The sequence below is a fragment of the Petromyzon marinus genome, chromosome 22, assembly GCF_048934315.1.
Source record: "Petromyzon marinus isolate PM22_M1 ecotype Great Lakes invasive population chromosome 22, UKy_Petmar_22M1.pri1.0, whole genome shotgun sequence".
Classification (NCBI taxonomy): Eukaryota; Metazoa; Chordata; class Hyperoartia; order Petromyzontiformes; family Petromyzontidae; genus Petromyzon; species Petromyzon marinus.
The window spans coordinates 12,962,501-12,981,984 of NC_133688.1; the positions used below are offsets into that span (position 1 = coordinate 12,962,501).

The following is a 19,484-nucleotide window of genomic DNA, read 5'->3' on the forward strand; positions in this document are numbered from 1 at the left end:
ATGCATTAACAGCAATGGGAGACTGCTTTTACTGAAACATGTTTTACCATCTTAAAATATAATGTTGAGGTAGCTGCTGATGCTAACCATCTCATTTTACAGCACAAGTGGTTAGTATTTGGGCGAGAGGTGGTAATGGGGCAGTACCCTCATGTGATCACCTTCTCCTCTCCACAAATACAAAGATCCCCGTATAGCCTTAACAGACTGTTGGGGCAAGTGCTGTTAGCAAGCGCCGATGAAGGCCGGCACGGCACACGAGGGGGTGGGTGGCCAGCAGCACGCCCGGCCACCTTCGTCTCCCGAGCGGCGATGTTTACACACTGCACCAGGTACTCATTTTTTTTAGGCTGAGTCGACCTAGGGGAGGCCCATGACCGGTTCAGATAATCGTCACTGGTGTTGGCCATGAGCGGGAATCGAACTCGGGTCGCCGGGTTCATAGTGCTGCGCACGAACCGGTACACTACCGCTCCACACACGTGCACACACGCGCACACACATAGGATGAAGCAATGCAGTACTGTATTTTATAAAAGTGGAATTTCAAAAAGGAAATGCACCCGAGGTCCTTCAGCTCCTTGCGCTCCCACTATCCCCGCCGGGCCGATGAAACCCTGGGTGGACAAAAGTAAATTGTTAAAAAATATCAACCATGTGTAGCGTGTTTCTCTTTCTATTTTTCCTTCTGTCTCTAATGCAAGCAATATCTGGTGTGCATTATGAGGCTGTCGAGCATTTGATATGGCAAAATCCACTGCAGCGCTTTCCACATAATCAACGCTTACTTAAATGCAAGTTTACATTCTGAGTTTTACGTAAATTTCTAAGGAAATATGCATTTGGAAATGTTGCACAAAAAAACATTAAACATTGGGCATTGTTTACTATTGCAGGCGAGAATAGTAATGTTTTAAAACTTCTGTGTTACCCGAATTCCTTTTGGACCAGGTTTCCCAATGGGACCAGGTAATCCCTGGTGAAAGCAAAAGGAACAAATGAAAACCAAAGCTCACGTTAGTTCTGATGAAATCACTGGCATAGACATACACATTTTATTTAAAATCTCAGCTACCATAAAAAAAAACATTCACAGTGATGCTTACAAAACCGATTACAAGATGTGCTTTTTACTTCACGTGTGATGAACAATTACCACCATCATTATCTGGAGTTATTAACACCTTTCTAGATAGCACACTTTGAAGTTTGGAACCTGTACACATTTGTCACTCAACAGAATGTCTTCTGATTAAGAAATCAATATATATTTAAGCACAGGACTTGTATACAGAGCAATTCAGAACATTCCATGTGTCACTGATCTACCGTTACTGCACCTGCCTGCCAGGGTAACCTTTGACCCCTGGGTTGCCCTCCAACCCCGGTGAGCCCTGTGGGCAGGAAAGACAAGATACAAGGTCACATGGTGGCAAGAACGGCTTAAAATGTCACATCCGGTGCTGGATCTCCTCAATCATCGAAGCTGTCAAGTAAACTTATCGAACTTCAAGCCAACGTCAATGTTACAAATGCAGTCCATCATGAGCAATATATGTAAGAACTTGCGTCGCTATCAAAAACACGTGTTTCTGATTCCGGCACTGCTAAACGGCACTGACCTGCAATTTGTGGACCTGACCTGTATTTAACACCACAGAATTGGTGACCCATAAAAACCTCACGTTGAAAAAAAAAAGCACTGCAGCAACTATATTTTGAGCAAGAAACGGCACTTAAATAAAAGTAAGTCTACCATTAAAAACGAATAAGGAAAATTATCGGCTATTTTAACTGGCCATTTGTGGCATTTTCGGTACTAACTGTAACACATTTGATTATAGACAGAAGCTAACGTGAATTGGGTAGTGAAACTTTCTATGAATTCCTTGAGGACTGTATTTTGCATCCGAGTTATTCTGTGACATTCCAGTCAGCCACGGCCATTGCTGTTTGTCTGTGGGCCGACCAGTCAACAAAAGCCAAACAAGCAATTAGCCAGAGAATCGTTTAACAGGGCCAGATAGCATCACTCCACCCATCCAGAAAGAAATATGGCCAGCACTAACAGTGAATATCCCAGTGGAATAATTACTACAAAGATGTGTCTCACATTATTAAATTAATTATAATAGTAATTATTATCCATCTATAAAGCATTCCACGTGTTTTTTTTTCCCCCCCTTCGGCTTGCTGAGTGTTTTGTCTCCCGCACGGGTCAGGGTTAAATGTCGTTGGGGGGCAGCTCAATGTGTTTCCGAAACACGGGAATTGCTGTTGTGTATTTATGACTTGGTGGCGGCAATAACCTGCAGCGCATGCCCTGTGAGACAAAAAGGTTATGCTGCTGCATGCCGCCATGGGTATAAGCCTGATATGACGTCTGGGTTTCAAAGTGAGCGCGGGTGGACGTCGGTGTCGACAAACACGCCACCGGGCAAGTGGGTTTGCGAGTGTGAGGATAAAAATAATATACAAAATGCTTTTATGGCCCTCCTGACTTCAAAGGAATTTTTGTAATCTTAGCTGTAAATAAACCTTACAGCCTAAAAATGTACACTTTTTTTACGTGGACAAAGCTACATCTCAATAGTTTGAAGTGATTTTTGTAATTTAAATTATATATATATTTTTAAAAAGTGTTAAACAAAGGAAGGCGAGAGCATGTCATTTTCTCTTGTGCAAATATGAAAAATATGTACGTACTTTATTTATCAATTACATAACGTTTGAATATGCAATCATTAACGAAGCCATAATTAATTAATAATTAACTTGAGGTTATTGGCCACCTTTGTGAATGTTTAATTTGCCTTTAGAGCGGCATTCATTGTGTAATATGGAAATGACAAAACAAGCAACTTTCAAAACAGCCAGCGATAACCCATTTAAAACCTTGTCCATAACATAGCAAACAGTGGGATCGATATAAGAGCTTCATCCTTGTACTTAGGTGTCTAATGAGGCTTCCCTTGAACTACCCAGCTGGGTTGCTGTGGATTACAGGAATAAAAACTGGAGATATAGGGGAAAGTAGGTCCAAGGTACGGACACTCTTCCTCTGCTCTGGCTCCAAGTCCAAAACCCATTGGGAAAAGACGAAAGCCAAGACCGACGTGCGCGTCTGCGCCACCAAGTGCCCCGGCTTTCGCGCGTCTGTGCCGGCAAGGGGCATCCCAAACGCGCGAGTGCCCCCCCCCTACAATTAAAATTCCTGTGTTTTTTTTTCCAACCAAAGGGGTGCGCAGCACGCCAAGAAAAACAGGGCCAGCACACGCGCGGAAGTGCCGCGTCGCTGATCTACGCAGAAATCTGCGTGGCCTTACAAGAGCCCGGGTCTCTGGGAGGAGGGCAGTGGGAATTGGCGGTGTTCTGCGTCCGTCAGTCCCTATGCTGAAGGATGTAAGCTAGAGCTATATATCACGCTAAGAGTTGTTTCATTTTCCTCCTAAAACATGAGAGCGGTTACCTTCTGCAACCAAAATTTTCAGGTGTTCTCAGAACACGGTACACCTATAAGTCTTACGAACAGGCATGGCTGAGCTGCCCAGTGTTAACCGAAATGGTTTGCCGTTTAAAAAGGGCACCTTGGCTCAATTGACCGACACTTTAATGGCCAGAAATTAAAGATGCAATCACATATACCCGGATGACCAATGGCACTCTTAAATGCATAATATTCCAGTTCATATTTAATGCTGCTTGCTTATTATTGGCTAGCCTTTTTCATAAAAAAGGTGTCAAACCCCTTGAAAATTGATAACAAAAACATTTATGAGTTTGTAACTTAGCACATGTAAAACCATTACACTTTTATAATTAGCACCTGCATGCATATATTTAGATTTGCATTAATGAATATGTATGTACAAATGTATATGTTAACAAGTTTAAGTTAGAATGTGACATGCATTGAGTTACCTAACATTGCAAATCCTTGGTTTTTTTATTCTTTACTTGTCCGTGCACATAATTATTTTACAAACAACGCGAATTCCCATCACTGAAACGTGATGCATCGTTCAGAATTGGGGCTGGCCCTATTGCACACAAGTGAGAGTGAATAAGTTAGGTGCATGTGACTGGACCCACCGGCTCCCCTGGGTGTCCCGTCTGTCCCTGGTAACCTTTGGAACCCTGTTAACAAAAGGTACAAAAATAAGTCACAACACTATAATTGATTATTCCCAAAATCAGTATAAATCGCTTACAAAAATAAATTCTGGTGAACGTACATAAACTGGATGAAGTTTAAGCTTCAGAAAATGTCTATTTTTTAAGTTTAAGCTTTAGTGGATAAATAAATTGTATTAATATTGTGTTAAATGAAAACGTATGAGTAAAAAAAAATCACCAGAATTGTTACACATTATAGTAAAAAGCCCAGGGCTCATAAATGTTTCCACAATACTCATTCAAAATTCAATAACTTTTTCCAATAAAAGTATTACTATGGTTGCATTTCCTTAACATGTTATTGTACACCCTCGATAGCCCACGCATGATGCAATAATGTTTTTGGGGCAGATCCACCCCCACGCACGAGAGGGCGAAGAATGAAGTTGCCCACGTGCTCCAAGCTGTCGTCCGTTCCGTCCGTCCGTACGTTCCTAAAGTTGTCTGCGCGCTTGGCAGCTGGCCAGAGTCAAGTTTCGTCTGCCAGGCACAGTGGCAGCTACATGACTCCCCGCTTAGCGAGATAACTCAAGTGATCGTGGCAGGGTTCCCCACTCCATCCTTGAGGAGCATCATCATCATATTTCTGTGCTGTGCCCCTGCACCCCCCCCCCCCCCTCTCCCTCCAAACTTGGAGATGCTTTTTGTACTTTTGCATGGGCCATAAATTTAGGCCATGCGGGGGTTTTTTTTTTCTGGGGCGCTGACGCTTTCACATCTGTCACCACCTGAGTCGAACTGAAGCGCTGCATCCAAAACTCGTAGTTAAATGTTTGGCCTCAAGTTCTGGCAGAGAGGCAGCGTGCGCTGCGTACAGTCTGCTGAGAAATGGCCCAAATCGGACTTGACAAGCGTGATAAAACATACGAAGGCTCAACGCTAGGCACGGTGCCGAAGAATTATTCGCGAAGAGCTACCAAAATAGCCCTGTCCATTTTTGTAATATCTCAAGTTAATCGCATACACTTATAGAGCATGGATTTGGCATATTTGCCGACAGCCATTGCTGGTGATCACCACGAGTATCAGGAACTGTTTAATGTCTACCTCTCTGCATATTTTAATGTTTAAGCGTATCTATGATTTCTTGGTTATTTTCTTAGTCTGCCAAGAGGTATTACAGCATACAATACACTGAGCTGCTGTTTACAAAAAGCTAACAGTACTGTATTATTGTTTGCTGTATTTCGCTTTAGGTGTGGTCACCTTACCTTTGAACCGAGTGGCCCATGCAACCCAGGTGGACCGATTGAGCCAGAGTCACCCTGTCAGAAAATTAGGAGTAAAGCAATTTACAAATGCAAATCACCAAACAAAAGTGTAAAACCGAAACTGTAATCAACGGCTTCATTGAGATGTGCCAGGCACACAGTCGACTTGCCCCGAATAATTTTCACCGATTTGACTGCACGAGCAGCGAAGCAGTTACCAATGTCTACAATCCACCCTAAATGCACGATGGCACGCGCAATTACGAACGACGGGTTAGGTGAGATATAAAGTGCGTGCCCTTTTTATATTATTTATTTGCAGCCATTGTAAATCCACTGCTGGATGAGCCCCCCCCCCCCCCCAAATCACCCAACCCTGTGTCGATTATGGGATAAGTTTGACCTCACTAATGTGGCCAGTGTGGGATGGTGATGGTGGAGACCGAGAGCTGGTTAAAATTCCAATTTAATGAAAATTTCAGTTTTATATAGCATCATGCATGCTTATTGCATCTCACACTGCTGTACAATAACTGCATGCATAATCGCACTCAGTGCTCAATCCTATTTATAACAATTATTGAATAAATGAAAACGTCAGAAAATAAAAAAATTAATAAACAAATCAAGAAAATGTATAAAAGCAAAGGTATAAACTACTAAAAAGTGATCACAACAGAGGTATTGGTCAATGGTGTTAGCCATGGTTAAGGAATCATGAAACTCATATTTCCAGCTTCATAGCGAAGTGTCGTGAGTATTGCACTACTGCGCTATGCAAACATGGCTAAGAATATGTTTGGTAAGTTAGTTGTGTCTGTCATGCATTAACGAATGGTTTTGTTAATAACGTATGTATGTTGAACTTCTTTCGCACTGCACGTAGCCGACCGTGCTAATCGGACGTGCGGAGGAAGGACAACAAGTTAAACACAAAAAAGCAGTTCTAAAGAAATGAGTATTCAATCTAGGTTTGAAAGTGTATAGCTCCAGTGGCTTCCTAACATCAGAAGAGCGTTCCAGAAGGCGATGTGGTGACCGTCTTTGTTCGATGGCTATCCAAATGCCGCTGCGAGGATGACCGGAGTTCGTGTGATGATGGTTAATGCTCCTTGACAAGATCAGCAAGGTATTGTGGTTTGTTTGTGGCAGGAGTTTTGTGTGTGATGAGTGCGACATTGTATTGTAGTATTCGTTTGGCAACCGGAAGCCAATGCAGCTCGGCAAGCACTGTACGAACATGGTCGGATCTCGCAAATAATAATGTTGGTAAACTATTTTCAGCCCATGCTAATACCGCACACTGCTTCCACCGCGGCCCATTATGTTTATTATGCGAGGGCCACATGCTGCAATTGCTATTTAAGCGAGTTGCTGGGGTAGCGGCACATTACACAACTATGTGGGGTCCATCAGTGATTTCCACGAGAAGCCTCAAGAGGCACACGATTGCCTCTGGCAGGGAAATACGGCCGGTGTTTGTCCTATGAGCCATCAAGCTGCCCGCCCCTAGAATACACGGAAAAATTGCTGCACGGTGGTGTATAATTTAAAACACACGTAGGTTTCTACAACGATGTTTAAAAACATCGAATAAAACAAAAAACCCCATATATGTTTTCTGATTCATACCATTTAAATTACAACTTGATTATTCATGATTAAATAATGTTACACATGCCCTCTAAATGAAGCACTCTAGAACAATTATCCTAACACTGGGTTAATCACTTAACTAGAACATTTTTTTCAATTTTTTTTATAATTTTTCACCATTGTTTTTCGTTTTTCCCCAAATACATTCCATTTGAGCTCTGGGCATCACGTAATTTTGAAACTGTAGGAGCTAGCAGTTCACCACCCTGAGTATTAGAACAGCCCAAGAAGATGACTTTACAGAAATGGTTCTGAAGTTACTTAAAGAGGCCTCTATATCCAATTTTTAGAGCACAGGCTGCCTACAAAGAGTGTCCGTCGCATGTCATTCGTACCAACGTTTTTCATTATCTCAACTATAATTTGACAAATTAAGTGAAAAACCAAACAAACTCAGACATTTATTTTGCGCAGGCATTGGTGACCAGGCTGAGACAAATCAACTCTCGAGAACGCAGTTTGTTTAATCAAGGGTGGCTTGAAACCCGGATTCGAATCCAGGATCTCAGTCAACCACGATCCCCCATAGCCACCTCCACGAATGTAAACTTTAACGAGATGTGTAAATGGGGGCAAAGTGGGAATGACCCGCCGGTCGCGATCTCCCACCGCACGCGGCGCAGCAACTGCACACACGGGCCGGCACACACTGCCTGCAACTCACCTTCTCCCCAGGTAGCTGCATGGGGGGGGAAATACCAGGGTCGCCCTTTTCCCCCTGGACATTGGAGAGCGTTAGGGTGGGAGCGGGATGTACAGGGTGGTGGGGGGTGTAGGGGCAGAGCGCAAGCGAGGACATTAGCGCAGCAGCATGATGCAGTAGCACAGCTGTGGATGAGACGAGGTAATTTGAACATAGGGCACATGTAAGGCACAGCATAAAAAAAGTATATTTTTTATGCTTTTGCTTCATGAGTGCGCTGTGTGAGAAGGTGAGTATGTGAGTAAATGTGTCCTTGAGTCTGAGCACCACGTGTGTGTGGCTGGTGTAGCTGGTGGAGCTGCAGTGGTAACAATCAATATTAAAGCTGCCGGGGTGAGTTAAAGCCTGGTTTTAGTGTAACACAAGCTACTAAGCAGTGTGTATATATGTATGTGTATGCGTTTATGCATACGTGTATATACACACATACAGAAACACAGCACTAGATTAGGTTGCATAAATGCTAAAAAGTAGTGCATATTCATGAGGTATTGACCATAATTTCATCAATGATTGAAGGCAACACAGAAAATATGTAGCTTTAGGATAATCATGGAGCAATGATCACAGCATCCAACTCATAAATGAAGTCAGTGGCGTAGATATTGAGTATGCACCGGGCCTCAACAGGTCAGAGTGGCCCTGCGGCCAGGCTACAAAGAGGGAGGTAAATTGGACAGGGTGCCCTATTTCATTCCTCGCACAAGGGCCCATGCTAACCACTGTAATAAGTAGCAACGGCTTTGGTGATGAATCTTAATGTGAAAAAATATTTCTATTGTCCTCAAATTCCTCCTCTGCGCATTGCAATACCGAGCGACGTGTACGGTAAACCCACAACAAGCAATTCATGCCTCATCCTATCATCCACACATCGTGTTTCACTTGTGAAAGTGTGGCCAATGAGGATACCGTGCCAAATTGTGTAAAAGGGTCCTCAGAACCTGGAAAACATGCAGGAGAAGGCTGCGACTAATTCTCCATATTTTAATCGTGGAGTAATGGTCACATGTGGGATTTGGGCCAAAACACTGACACACAATGGCTCTTTTTTGTAAATTGCAAGGTCAATGAGAAACAAAACTTTACTTACAGAGAGTTGGTGCTTACATTGGGATTCGATTGTCATTAGGGATTTATTGAGGCAGGATACGAGTACAAGGGTTGCCCTTATCAATCACGCACTCTTTTGGCAGGGTGAGAGTTTAGGGAGATGGCGTGTGATTTATAACCGACACCAGCACACACGCTTACAAACACTGGCCTTGTGCTACAGACAAACGTCAGTGGGATCTTGAATGTGGACAAGCAGGCAGCACGACTGACTTAACGCTTAAATTAATATCCCCCCTCAGAGGGGGCGTGCTCGGTGATACCATGCCACTCGGCACTGGGCTACGGGATAAGGTTTCAACTCCACCGTGGGCTGCACTGGGAGGCGAGTGAGCTGCCTCCGTGGCTGAGCGGCAGCCCTTAATTCACACCTGATTCTCTCTCCCATTTTCTTTCCAGTGGCCCTAGAGAGAATGCACTATATTTCTTCCTGGAAATACTTGGCAAGAGGCCCCCGGCTGTCAGTTGTGCTGAGTTAGGGGTGACGGAGACAGGAAACAGCAAACTCATTCCAGTTGGATGTAGAAAAAAATTGAGCAAAAAGGGAAAAAAAATCTCCACCACCTGCACAATTCTGGTGCGGTTTATGCGCATTCATTTCCCTGGGAGTGAACCAAAAAATCAGATTTGCTGTACATAGAGGGGAGAGCATCGCCAAAAATGCACATGTCCGTGCGGGTATCTACGGTGTATTGCATCAGTGGAAAGTCGAGCATCAATGGCGGCTTCAGTGAACAAAGAGTGGGAGAAGGGATGGCAAGCGTCTCCGCATGGCCGGTTATTCATCACTGACGACTTCACAGTGCCATGAAAGTTTAAGATACAATCAGGGCTAGCATTAAAATTACCCGTACCAACGTGTGCCAATGTTTATTTCTGATGGGGTGCGGCGGCAACACTTTTTTAGCCACCAACAGGTGCTGTGACGACATGAAGCGGTAATGGATGTGTGTGTGTGTGTTTTATAAGAAGCTGTGAGTCCGCTGGGTAGAAATGCGAAGCATGGGTTGACAACTATCGCATGGGCAGCCTTGAGCGGTGGATCATTGTGGTCTACAATTATACTTTGTGGATTTTGTAAATTGAGAAGCGAATGTGTTGGCTAATGATACCATTCATGAAGCATTAGACTAAAGCTATAACACCCAACCAAATAAAAAAACACACTGAAGTTACACCTTGTGGTTCAATATACTGTACATGTATAAATTAAATGTAAATTTTTCCAAAAAGCTGTGTAGAAAAATAATAACCAATCAAACACATAGCTGTCTCTAAGAAAAATGTTCCACGAGGTCTACATTTTTGGTTCGTATAAATGTTGTGCTACATTCTTTGTTTAAAGTGCAATGAATGCCCCCCCCCCCCACTTAAATAAAATCAGCACAAATGTATTTAACTTGGTAGAGTCGGGATAAATTACGACAACAGCGTAAATTCTGTATGGCAAGCGCAGCATCAAATTTGGCCCAAAGCCTCGAGCTGAGGTCTGTTTTATAGGGGGTGGTTTGCATTTTCCCATTTACGGCAGCACTCTGCCAAACGGCACGGTAGCAGCCTCTGTTTAATATTTTTTGTTCAGAATTTTATTCCAATTGAGCTACGAGCGTCATGTTACGAGAAGTATTTATTCGGATTTGTTGCAGAGCAGTCTACACCGCCTGTGTTACAGAATGGCCTGTTGAAGGAGATATCACAAAACTGCTTCTGAGGTCCTTTTCAGTAACCTCTTCTTTTATCCACACTCATGGGTGCTCTTTCCCACATGATCTGCTCTGCAGATTATGTTTGTGACATGGCAGTTAAAACAAACATTTTTATTTACAAAGGCTGGAGTTTTTCCAGATTAAGTTAAAATCAAGATTAATGTTTTTTTTTTGTTTTAACGGATTCATTGGTGAGCATGCATACTGTGGCTGATCAACTCACTACAATTTGAGAGCCTAGTTTATTCACAAGTGGCTGAAACCTAGATTTGAACCAAGGATCCCAGCGGTGACCGACCCAGTCCCCTGACCTCCTGACCCTTGAGCCACCTCCAGCGTGATAGGCACTTACCCTGGAACCAGGAAATCCAGGGAGTCCGGGGTTTCCATGCGGACCTGGCATTCCCTGCACAACAAGAGGCCCAATGATTAATACAAGAAACAAGGATTGTACACTATTCACAAGTAACGTCAACTTCAAACCTCGCAAGTGACATCACGAAGTACATTTTGAACGCAGGATATTTTGGTGATTGAGCTCTATGCGTGTAACAATGCATTGGCAGGACCCTCTTGAAAAAAATAGGTAATGAGTATCAGTGAGGCCTTTGCTAGATAAACAAGCGCATTAATAATAAAAATCGATACAAAATCATCCTTACACCTGTAATCTCTCTCTATGTGCCATGCCCTTTCTCAAATATGTTTGCAATCTAAGCCAAGCGTTAGGAATCAATCATATCCATAAATACAGCAAGTCCTGCTCGGATCTCTTCATGAAAAAAATCAAGCTAGATATCGTTTTCTCGTTTGCTGCTTACATTGGACCAGGTAAATATTGCTACATCAAGATAATCGCATCCGTTCTCCAGAAATGACGTACAGTATATTTACGTGCCTCACAGCACGACTTAACACGCAGAACGTCTCGACCAATATGATTCGTAATTGAATTTTGGCCCACATCACGTGAGTAAAATACCAGTGTGTGTTGTACACCTTTCTCAACCTAACACAGCCAATGAATGAAGTTGTAATGTGATTATAACCCGTGTGCTGAACTAATAAAAAAACTGGCGCAATTGTTCACGTGATAATTTTATTTATTTAGCCATGTCGGGCGGAGAGGGTGTACGACACACATTTGTATTTTACTCACACATGCACTTCGACCTAAACATTTGATGTGAATTTCAGCTCAATGTTTGTGCGAATCTCTATAATTAAAAATATATCAGCCTTTGCTTATAAACAAGGTATTATTTTCGAGGAAAATACAATTGTAGATGCGTCAAAAGAACGGTGAACGCCTGTAACACTCTGCTCACTCTCATCACTTGTAGAAAGAGTGCCCTCTTGATAAAAACAGAAGGGGGCAATGAAAAGTATTGTCGAGGTATAAACATACACAATGCCACGCGAGTTTACGTGAGCAATGCTTTGACGCCATTGACTTTAAACACGCAATAATATTAATGGACAATATGTTAACGCTCTGCAATGGCGCAAAGTATCTTGTAGCAAAAAAGTCAAAGTGGTTTCCCGCTCAATTAATCATGAGGTAACGTTCGTATTCTGTTCACAGGTTCGAGGAGATGGCGGAAATTTCATGTTTCTTTTGGCAGAGTATCCATCGGATATCCACCATGGACTTAACACCAAAGTGGTCCTAATTTTGTTGACCTAGGAGAAAAGAGAGGCTGAGTTAATCTCTGACCAGGATATTATGTCACAATCTCTTGATTGAAAACCGGATGCTCTTCCACTGGTGCCATCCACCTGGTGTAGTGCATATATAGCACAGTACTGTAATTAACAATAAAATGTGTGAGTCCATGTTTGGTTTCATTGCCTCTAATTAACATTTTTTTTCTTACCATATATAACATGAATTTGAACTGAATTATGGTGATAATCTATAGGCTAGGGGGTCCTAAGCTATCGATTAAAAACTCAACATATCCATCGATAAACTATCATAGGTGGCTTAAGGTATATCGTATTTTTCTGTTCTCTCTGCAAACGGTCCTTGTGCAGAGTCGCCAACTTAAGAGATGTTGTCACTAGATCTGGAGAATGTCTGGTCTTCCCTGGCAACAAAACATTGCCAGCGCAACTTGCGACAAAATCTAGTGACTTTCTGGAATAAGCAATTTCTGCAATCACGAAAGCTCTAAATCAAGTTCCTGTAGTCACGAAAGCTCCAAATCTAGTGATTTTCTGGAATAATGGCATAATATAGCTTTAGAAGAGGGTTGCTTGTGTGTATTTAGGATTTTAATTTTATTTGATCAGTTTACCATCTTTAACACTTGGTCAATTGTCCGCTGACATTTTTTGACAACTTTATAATGTTTATATATGGGAGGTCGCTCGTACGCAGCTTCTTCTCCTGCTGTCTAAAATCATCTTCCTCTTGAACATTGTGCGGTTCAGGCTCTGGTGCCCTTGTTCACATCAAGACTTAAGACCCCAGTTTAACATGTAGGCTTTCGCGACCAATATTATTCATAATAAAGGTTTTTGGGTTAGAAAATGTTGTGGATTCACTCTTCAACACACCGGTGGGCTAAAGTAGTGAACTAATTGTCTTTTATATTCTTAGTTTTTTCGGTAAAGTCACGTTGAAGAGAAACAACAAAATAATAAAGTATATATAAAGCAATAAAATATATATTTTATTATTTTGTTGTTTCTCTTCAACGTGACTTTACCGAAAAAACTAAGAATATGAATTACTGCAGTCACGAAAGCTTTAAATCAAAATTTAATTGTCTTTTGTCAACGTGACACTTTTTTTTTGCTGATTGGCCGTGTCGGGTGGTGGAGGGTTACGACACATTTATAAATAACGCGATCTAACCCAAAAACCTTTATTGTGAACTTAACACCCCATTTGTTTTCATATGCATGTCGCACATGTTTGTTTCTTTTCCCGTGAAGCGTCTGTAGGTGTGGTTGCATTTAAACACTGTGTAAATGTAAATTGTACTGCAGCTAGTTCAATCGAGTAACCCTGCTGAGGATTGTTTGGCAAGTGTCTGCTTCAAGCGGTTGGCGGCACTGTTCCTGTACCCTGAGAGAACTTGCTAACGTGGTGAATTAGAAAACTGGTGGGGAAATGAAACTAATAAAAAACACCTAAGGTGGTAAATCCAGAGTCATTTTAGAGTGTCGCTCGGCAGCACATAACTTAAATTAGCACGCACGTTGACTGCAAAAAAAGACTGTACATGCAGTGCATTAAAATAACAGAGCACTCGCAGGGATTAAAGAATGTGCAGACTCTTACAGTGCACAATTAAGTGGAAAGTATACAAAACATAATTATGGCAGAATGATTAAAGAAAATACACGAAATAATTACCGAGTCGCATCTGTACGTAAGAAAAGTAGGTTAACAACCAGCTATATAGTATGGGGCTCAGATCAAAGATACAAATTGACTATTCACTATAAAATGTTCGAAGGAGGTCATTATAGTTTGTTGAAAGAGGGGCATTGATTTTTAGCCTAACTCTCAAACACACATACAAAAACCAACATGTTTTTTTGAAGATTTTTAACATGTTTAATTGTAATTAGTATGCTCTGTTTAATTGATTGAACAATCTGTTTTGTATATATATTGTTCTTTTTTTGTGTGGGTTTCATATATGCTCTCTTGGGTTTCCAACCTCACCTGCACACTTTTTTTACCTTGTTTTTTTATCTGCACTGTTTGCCTTTCACTTGTCTTTTTTGTTCGAATAAACAATACAATATTAATCATTGCAATACCTAACATTTTTATGAATTAACTATTTATCAAGGTAGCTCATGTTTAATAATAATAATTGAGAGCCCATGACCAATGCACTGCTAGGTGAAAGCCTAGCAGTGCACACCATACTGGTTATGGGGGGTTAATTGACCCTTTGACCTTGCATCACCACGCCGCACAGTGAAGGCGGATGCAAAATTATCAGTTCAGATATCACTCACGACTGATGTGAGCCGTGACTAGAAAACAAACTCAGGTCACTTTGTTTATAGCATGTTGCACCGACCACTAAACTACCACACCCCCCCCCGGGTTACATTTTCTTTATTGCAATTACTGAGCACAGGCCTAAAGGTAAAAAAATTCCAAGTGGCCAGCAACAAACGGCACGATTGAGAGTCTACTATCCCAGAGATAATATGTCTATTGCATTGAGCAAGGTTTTTGTAAGCACTCGGGATAACAGACAGTTGGAGGGAATTCCAAAGTGGAGCAGTGTGGTGGTTGAATGCATTGTGGGTGAGAGGAAAGAGTCCGTTTGGAAGGCCTCAACGTGGGTGTAGGAAACAAACAATGAAGTTCACAGGAACAGTTATAAAGGTTGCAGCAATAGAAGAGTGCGAGGAGGGAGACTCGCCGCCAATCGAACTGATTGCTTTATGTTTCTGGAATGTGTATATTTACTAAATGTTTATATTTATGCAGTATAATACATTTATACAGCGTTTATACATTTATACAGTATAATAAATATAACATTTATATTTCTGGCAGGGTGGAACTGTGGTTAGCTGATTTAACTTATAATAGGAACATTTTGAATTCAAAATCCCAGGCTGGGGTCAAGATGGCCCATCACCCTGACAAGGCTCTGGTCAACATGGCCCATCACCCTCGTAAGGCCAATCAAATTAGCACCACTCTGTGGGAACTCTACTCCGGTTATCTCCTATAAACAGACTGGGTCCTGCTTGATATGGGAAGGACAAGGAAAATGTTTGTAACTGTAATGGTAAAAGTGTCAACAAACTCTGGCGTACATGTATATTGTAAACGGTTAATGCTTTAGTGAAGTTGTAGAACAAAAATTAGGTTTATTGAAGAAATGAGTCTAGTTTTTTTTTCTGACACTGAGAGTCAGTCAGTCAATGAGTTTATTTCCGGTAAGGCCTATTGAGCTAACACATTCCTTTCAACAGCGACCCAGGAGGAAAATTTGAGCTTTTAGATTTTGTCTGACTGGCCTTCTTTATTAATCATTTCAGGTTTGCAGAGAGGGAGAATTTCTTTGTCCGTAAAATAAAAAAAACATTATTCTCTAATGAGCACCTAACCTGTGAACTTGTGCATAAGTTCATAGAACAATTACAATTATGTTTTATTTGCCACCTCTACCATGAATTATCTACAAGCTATAGCTTCTGTACTTCAATGTGACTCCTCGTGATATACCATGTTCTTAAACGTGTAAATGCAAAGTTATACGGTTATTTTGAAGCTGAAGCAGCTCTAGATATAATATGACCTGTAATGTTACGTTATTCTCTTAAGCTCAGCTCATGTGTGATCCCTGCATGTTTGTAGCCCTCAAGTTAACCTGCAGTCAGCACAAAGTGGGCCCTGTCGCAGACCTGATGAACAGGTTAACATTCCTGCCAAAGGAATCGCCTATGGCTTCAGACGGACACTTTTGGACAGATTTTTCTTTTCCTCTCTGCCACTCCTCCCACAAGCCGATTAGAAACACACACACAAACACTAACAGGTGAAGCAATAAAAAATAACTCGGAGGACACAGTGACATGCCAGCTATGGTATGGGTTTTTGTGTAGCTCGGAGCAAAGAGACTAATCGAAAGTAAGAGAAGCAACAGCTAAAACGTCCATTGCCTTGAAGGCACGGCCTGCTATCATGATAAAACATTTTCCTTTAAACCTCGGGTCTAGCACTGTCATTTGCAGGCTACTTGCATGGTTACGTAAAGAGAGCGCAACACAAGGCAGACAAGCTTACGTTAAAACAATTCGCTATCGTTTTGTCAAAGTTTAAGAATGATAACTCTGACAATCGCAGTCTGTTAGCAATTCGCTGTGGAAAGAAAAAGGCAACATTTATTTCCTGCTTAACGGGAGATTACATTTTGGCCAACGAAAATAACAGAACGAAGGGATACTTTATATATTTTTTCAAATCCCAATTGGAGCTTTTTTCAATAAATCCGTTGTAAGGAAAGGTTATTTTTCTATTTTGCGTCGTTCATAAATTTTCCTGCTGGTTGCTCCAGTGACATTCAAACCGACTTTTGCGAGGCTCTGTTTAACTTTCCACGAATGAATTACTTCCACCCTCAGCCCATTTTGGAGTCCAGATTTAGACACAAGGTGATCTAGCCCATCTATATATTACAAGGTTCCAAATTATAGAGTGTGTATACATACCATCTCTGTGTAGAAGTGTCTGTAACAATTCACCTTAAGCGTGATTGACACGAAATTTTGTTCATAGTTTTTGTTTGTTTTCTTTTTCTCGGTTTCTTAGCAAAAATATGATGATTGTACTCTACTAGGTATAATGTAATTCCCTTTGGAACTTTCACAGCTAGCAGTGCATCACGCTGTGTCAGAGAATGACGCCTGAAGATGAAGTCAAATAGCTACTGTTAAAGCATCTCAAAAGACCAATTTTATGCACATTTAAGGAGCACACCATTTTAAAACCCTGAAAAAAGTATTTGTCGCACACCAAACAAACTCAATGTTTTATTCTCAAAGTTGAAATTTATCCAAATGAAGAAAGGAATATTTTTTTTAAATGTATGCAGCCACTGGTGACGAGGATGAGACCCTTTCTTTAGGATTGCTTTCTGTGCTTAGTTTGTCCTTCCCCCACACCTCTGATTAGCACGTGCGGTGCGAAAGAAGTTCAACGTACATAGATACACATAAACAAACTCATGACACTTTAAAAGCTGGTTTAATTGTGGGTTGCTGCCTGGAACAGAAGGGACCTCAGCGGTACTGGGTCAGTGTTTTGACCCTCGGGCTACGTGGCCATCTCAAGTCATCATAACTTTTAAGTGCGTGGTGGCCGGGCGTCCTCAGGGGCTAACGCTGTATCCATGTCAGCGGTTGAGCCGACGCCTGCTTTGCATTCCAAGTATTAACGAGGCTCAATCCTGCACGGCTACCGAGATCCGATGAAATGACTGGGCAAACACCGGAGAACGTGGACATTTACCAATGACTGCACAGAATAAAACCCATGTGCAAAACGAAAGTTTACGCGAGATACGCACAACAGGAAACGAAAGAGGACGTATACGCATCTAGGCTGAGTACTGGGGGTTGTGCTGCACGAGTACAAAGCTTCGTTAATATAAATCACTTAGTGCTCTAGGTGAGGGCACCCACGTGATGTAATAACAAGTACAGGTATAGCACTGCAGAAATGTAACTAGAATGCTCACGAACATGACTTTAAAGGGGTTTTTTTTCTTGCTAACAAATCTTGCAACTTGAATGGCAAGGAACATACAATCTAGGAGTGTAGCTAAAAGAAAATGGAATGTTTTGGGGGGGGGGGGGGGGGTTGTGTTTTCTTTAAACAAAGCTCCAAAAATGTGAATTCAAAGTTGCATGGGATTATAAAAACAATCTTTGGTGATCACGAATGCTTGCATATGATTGTTTGCAGATTTTTACATCATTATCATGATGCCACACACACAGCAGACAGCAGACCACAGTGTCTGGTCTCACCATCACGTGGTCTAACAGTACTGTACATTTCTTTTGGTTACAAAAAGTATTACTTTTGTTTTTGCTGAAATATCTGCGCTTAATCCTCACAGTTCATATCACAAAGCCAATCAAAATGTTATATTTTATTTTCAGTTAATTGTAAATAAGAAATCCAAACCATCCCTCGTATATATTTTTTAAAATCTATTTCTGCCAGACTTAGTGTAAAAATGAAACCTGTTATTTTGTGTAACACGTAAAAGAAACGAGTCACTGTATGGGGAAAATAATAATAAAAAAACAGACATAAAACCTCCTTTTCACGTGTAAAACAATAGTATATTTTTTTTAATCTGAAGAGATGAATATGGAAAGCAGGCATAATTTATGCTTATTTATTTCGTTACGTTTATTCTCCACAACAACGCTCAACTATTATTTTGTGTTATGTATTTTTTCGTGTTATATATTGTATAGTTTCACGTTAAACTGTGACCCATTTTAAACAGAAAGGACCCTTGCCATTGAACATGGGGAAATTCACCAAAGCATTGATTTTAGCAAAGCCTGGGACGCTGCCGATGAGACACTGAACGTCAAAAAACGTCTAGAGTTTGCGCGCATTAACTTATGTTGGGATCAGTAAAATGCCACGATTATTCAAATGTTATTTAACGCACAAAATCACTGAAACAGCAACTTGACGAGTTAAGTGAAAAAAACTAGACAAGACATATACAAAAAAAACTCCAATTCTTGGCACAGAAACACCGTTGGGACATGTGCTGCTATGGTGGTGACCCCAGCCTGGACAAGATCAGTGCTGGGGCCAGCACCACGCCCAGCCACCATTGTCCCCCCCTGTCCCCCCATCCCCCCCGCTTATGTTGACCCCGTTCCTCTTTTAAAGGCCAAGTCAATCTAGGCGAGGTCCAGGCCAGATTCAGATCGCAAGTTCCAATGGCGTCATCATACACTGAATCAACATCCATCGTCTGGGTTTGTGACATTTTTGGTTAGTAACCGCAAGTAGTAGTCACTCACATGCACACACGCCCACCGACAGCAGGACAATTAAAAGGCTGAACAACACAATGACTAACCTATTACAATACCACCGGCGTGGAGGATAACATTGCACAAAGCATGCAAGGTGGTGTAGCACTGCTGGCCTCATACGCCACAGTGGACCATATTGACCCACTGACTGCCACCCGGGTCACTTCACAGCAGTGCTTTTCAACCGGGGGTCACGTGCCAATGTCCCACGGGGCACGTGAGGTGATTTATAAATGTGTGAAATTATATCATACATGACTGTCATTGGTAAATAATCATGTATGGATCTACAAATATAAAATAACTACGATACATTTTAAATCCATATGGTAATCTAGAACATTATAAAATACCTTT

The 19,484-nt window shown here is 41.6% G+C and overlaps 1 protein-coding gene across 2 annotated transcripts in view; it reads right to left on the bottom strand.

The window, feature by feature from the left end:
• The window catches only part of COL24A1 (collagen type XXIV alpha 1 chain), a 150,340-nt gene that overhangs the window by 79,195 nt on the left and 51,661 nt on the right, over positions 1 to 19,484 (bottom strand). For both annotated transcript variants that reach the window (XM_032959009.2, XM_032959010.2), the window contains exons 5-11: positions 10,918 to 10,971; positions 7,708 to 7,761; positions 5,388 to 5,441; positions 4,093 to 4,137; positions 1,341 to 1,394; positions 932 to 976; positions 564 to 617 (exon numbers count right to left, since the gene is read on the bottom strand). In XM_032959009.2, the coding sequence (XP_032814900.2) occupies positions 564 to 617; positions 932 to 976; positions 1,341 to 1,394; positions 4,093 to 4,137; positions 5,388 to 5,441; positions 7,708 to 7,761; positions 10,918 to 10,971 (360 nt within the window). The remainder of the gene's footprint in view (positions 1 to 563; positions 618 to 931; positions 977 to 1,340; positions 1,395 to 4,092; positions 4,138 to 5,387; positions 5,442 to 7,707; positions 7,762 to 10,917; positions 10,972 to 19,484) is intronic.